General features: G+C 61.2%; 1 protein-coding gene across 1 annotated transcript in view; it reads left to right on the plus strand.

The window, feature by feature from the left end:
* PLXND1 (plexin D1) overlaps positions 1-4,404 on the plus strand; it is a 52,516-nt gene that overhangs the window by 23,928 nt on the left and 24,184 nt on the right. Inside the window, 4 exon segments of the mRNA XM_010862515.1 lie at positions 1-117; positions 1,310-1,487; positions 1,646-1,754; positions 2,176-2,278. Coding sequence (XP_010860817.1) covers positions 1-117; positions 1,310-1,487; positions 1,646-1,754; positions 2,176-2,278 — 507 coding nt within the window.

A 4,404-nucleotide genomic window follows, 5' to 3' on the forward strand; every position in this document is an offset into this window, starting at 1 on the left:
CAAGACTGCGCCAACTCCAGCCAGCCGCACTTCTGGACCAGCGCCAGCGCGGGCCCCGGCCGCTGCCCCGCCATGACCGTCCTGCCGGCCGAGATCGACGTGCACCAGGAGTACCCGGTGAGTGCGGGGGGCCAGGACCCCAGCTCCGGGCTCAGGGGTGCGGGTGGAGAGCAGCCCTTCCCCTGGCACCCAGACCCGACAGGTGGAGCCTCCTGGGTGCGGCGCCCCAGGGACCTGGAGGCAGATGGTGAGAGCAGTGCCTGGGTGCTCGTAACATCCCCGTCATACAGATGGGGAAACTGAGGCACAGAGCGGTAAAGTGACTTGCTCAAGACTATACAGTGAGGAAGTGCCCAAGCTGGGAGTTGAATTCAAGTAGCTGTCCCCCTGCCCCACAATCCATGTCCAGGAGTGCCTAGGCGTGCCGCAGCCGGCTCCCTGCTTACCTGTAGCAGACAGCCTCGGTGCAGGGGATTCCAGGGGGCAGGAGCTGAGAGACAGACAGGCTTGGGTGCCCCCAACTCCAGCCCTGCCCTCAGAGCCTTCTCTGGTGCAGACATCCTCATCTGTCACGTGATGGTTCTAATGACCGACAGGAGCTGGGGCTCCTGTGCTCCCCACTCCCCATCGTTACACATCACAGTCCTGCACTTACGCCCTCTGGTCAAGCAGGTGGTCCGGGGCTTTGTCCATCTGTTCATTCATTTATTCATTCATCAATAACAGTAGGTGTTATTGAGCTCCCACTCTGTGCCATGTACAGTCCTGGACTTGGGGAGACAGCAGTGAACAAGAGAGGCAAACCTCTGGTTCTCGAGGGGTGGACACACTCCCAGAGGAGAGAGTGGAAACAAGATAAGTGCTGTGGAGAAGAAGGAAGCAGAGCAGAGGACGGGGTGCAGAGCGAGCAGCTTGGTGGGGGGGTAGTATTGACATTTTACATCAGGTGGGGGGCTCACTGCAAGATGACATCCGAGCAGCAATAGGAAGCCAGTGTGAGCATCTGGGCAGAGGGACCCACCAGTGCAAAGGCCCTGGGGTGGGAACAAGACTCATGATTTGAGTGTTAAGAGGCTGGCATCCAAGGTCCATGGGCCAGATCATGCAGGGCCTCTGGCCCCTGTAAGGTGGTCGGTTTCACTTTGCAGAGGAGGAAACTGAGGCCCACGTAGGCTGCATCACCGGTGGCCCTGGAGTCAAAGCCACTGACCAACCTCTTCTCCCCAGGTTCCAGGGTGGGGGTGGGGCGGTGCGAGGCGTGGCCTTCCCCCACACCCTGCACCCCCAGCTAAGGGTCCCTGGCCTCCAGGGTATGATCCTGCAGATCTCGGGGAGCCTGCCCAGCCTCAGCGGCATGGAGATGGCCTGTGACTATGGCCACGGCATCCACACGGTGGCTCGGGTCCCGGGCCCAGCCTTCGGCCACCAGATCGCCTACTGCAACCTCCTGCCCAAGGATCAGTTCCCGCCTTTCCCGCCCCACCAAGGTAGGCACCTCATGGCCCGGGGTGCAGGGACAGCTGATGGGGGCCTTTGGATGGTGGACTCTCCGGCATGGGGGGTTCCGGATGGCACAGCCGCTGGTGTTGGTGGGCCCCCTGTGTCCCCTTGTCCTGCTCTCCCTGGACGCCCTGCTCTGTTCCAGACCACGTGACCGTCGAGATGTCGGTGAGGGTCCGGGGGCAGAACATCGTTCGGGCCAGCTTCACCATCTACGACTGCGGCCGGGTCGGGCAGGTGTACCCACACACAGCGTGAGTGGGGTGTTGGGGCTAGCTTCTGGGGTGGGCAGGAGGCTTTGCTCTCGGGGAAGCCCCCTCAAGAAAAATGATGGTGTCACAGAGGCAGGCGGGACCCTTGGCTGTTCACCTGACGGCTCATTTGTGCAACAAACTCTCATCACCCAGCGTGCCCGGTGTCTGTGAGCACCCAGGCTAGTCGAGGCTGAGAAAAGTGCTTTGATTACGCTTAATTTAGTCCCCTGCTTGCCTATCTCCTCCTTGCATACCTCCTGCACTGGGGAGCTCGTTACCTTACAAAATGCCCAGCCCCGCTGGGCAGCTCTGATGTTGAGCAAGACCTCGTTTCACTGTGCTGGGCTCTGTGTCCCAGGTCCCCGCTGCTGGGCACAGGGGTGGGGAGCCAGGCAGCTGAGGGGAGGCCCCTGTCTTTCAGTTGCACCAGCTGCCTGTCGGCACAGTGGCCCTGTGTCTGGTGCGCCCAGCAGCACGCCTGTGTCTCCAACCAGTCTCGGTGTGAGGCCTCGCCAAATCCCACGGTAAGCCGGGCCCAGGGGTGCCCTCTGCCTCCACTGTTCCATTTTTTTTTTTTTCACGTTGAGAACATTTCCGTGTCATTACATTGTCTTTCTTGGCTCCAACTTTAACTACCGCCGTGCTGGGCTTGTCGTCACAGTGCGTGTAACCAGTCCCTTTGCCATTCTCTTCTCCAGGGGATCTTCCCAACCCGGGGATTGAACTCGGGTCTCCTGCATTGCAGGCAGATTCTTCACCATCTGAGCCGCCAGGGAAGCCCCTCCAGTCCCCTGTTGGTGGACGTGCTGAGCGCGCCTCTTTCTTTTTTGCGTTCTGATACGTGCAGGGCGTTGCGTGGCCTTGACTGTCCTCTGGAGACCAGTTCTTCAACGGGTATTCTGGGGTGAAAGCCCATACTTTCAGCTCAGCTGACCCCCAGAAAGCCTGCACCTGTTTACACTTCCAGCCTTTTAGGACAAGGCGCCTTCCTGCACATCATACTCATTTTCAATTTTAGCTTCAACGTTTTCTGCGACCCTCATGGATCAGGGAGTACCAGGCTTGGGCCTTGAATTGGCCCCTCTTGTTGGCAGCCCGTGTTCTCCCCGCTTCCCCAAGTCGGGCTGGGCCGAAAGACCCCAGCCTCCGTCTCCCACGGGCACTGGGCCCCAAGGCTGGGGATTGCTGTGGTTCTCACAGGGTGGAGAAAGCAAGTGACCTCTAAAGCCGCAGGTTCCCAGGTCCTCCTGTTCTGCCGGCCTGATGGTGCCCTGAGCTAGGGGACAGCATGCCATCAGTTACACGGGGCGGGCGTGTTGGGGAGGGTAGGGGACGGGCAGAGACACAGGCCGAGGCACCATGTACCTTGCTGCTGGCGGGTTTGGGTGTGGTCACTTATGGGGTGGCCTCGTGTCTTCACCCAGACAGCCGCTATGGCTGTTGCAGCCTTGTGCCAGGGACAACCAGACGGGACTCCTGAGACTGGTTGAGGTGGGACAGCTGGACTGCAGTAGGTTCCAGGGTGGGATGGCTGGACCGGGATGGTGCCAGGTCATATGCCAGCTTATCCCCCGTCAGGCCCGCCCGCTGGATCTTCCGTCTCGTATCAGGGCCGTGAAAGGCTCGGGGTGAGGTACCAGGTTCTCGCCTGCAGCTCATCTCTTCAGGAAAGGGGAGTTCCCACCCATTTTCCAGATGGCACAGTTGAGGTAGTCAGCGTAACCCCCCAAAGCCCTGGCTCCCAGCAGGGAGGTCACTGAGGCCCGTCCTGCATCCCTAGGAAGCAACCCTGGTGCCCGCTGGGGAAGCAGCCGATTAGACATGGTTCTGCCCTCCCCATCATGAACGCAAGAGCCTGAGGCGTGAGTCGTGGCTGTGTGACCCCGGGCAGGCCGCCACACCTCTCTGTGCCCGTCTCCCTGTCTATGAAAGGGGGCCTGTCTCAAAGGGGGATCTGGAGCGACACCAGGTTCATACCCAACACGCCATGGGTGGCCCCTCTGCTGGGAGGACTTCTCTGGGAGGGGAACCTCCTGCCAGGTTCCGGCAGACGCAGAGGAGCTCGCCAGCCTGGAGGTGTTTCTGGGGCAGTGCCCCCAGGGACACCCATCCTCCCCGCCCCACCCCCCTGCCCCGAGGTCTGCAGGTCAGAGATGCGTTGGGGGCGCATAGAGGGCCTGTCTCAGAGGATTACGGCAGTCCACTGGGAGAAGAGGCCGCCCCCGCCTGGGCCTGGCCTGCTCCTTAATCCGGCGTTTAATTTAGAGCCAGTCTGTCGTCGGTCGTCTTGGAGGCCGCAGGGCTCAGGCCAGGCCGGGGAGGGGTCTCCGGGCAGGCGCGAGCCAGGGACTATGTCTCCTGACTTCCCGTTGCCTCATGGGCCCCAGAGGAAGGAAGTGGGGGGTACAGGATGCTGCAAGGAGGGCTGCAGCTTTTTTCCAAGGAGGGGAAGGGAGTGGAGAAGGCTGCTGCGTCCGCCCCTTCCAGTTGTCCTGGAGGAGGCAGCTTCTGCAAGGCAGGGTGACCTTAGGCCTTAGAAGCGGCAAGGGTTTGGGCAGGTGCCGGGGTCAGGCTCCCTGGGTGGGGGGAACCTGGGTGGGAACCTCTACGAAGGTGGCTTCATTAGGAGCTGGTGGAGAAGGCGGTTGGT

This window comes from Bison bison, unplaced genomic scaffold (genome assembly GCF_000754665.1).
Source record: "Bison bison bison isolate TAMUID 2011002044 unplaced genomic scaffold, Bison_UMD1.0 scf7180017864482, whole genome shotgun sequence".
In the NCBI taxonomy this organism is placed as follows: domain Eukaryota; kingdom Metazoa; phylum Chordata; class Mammalia; order Artiodactyla; family Bovidae; genus Bison; species Bison bison.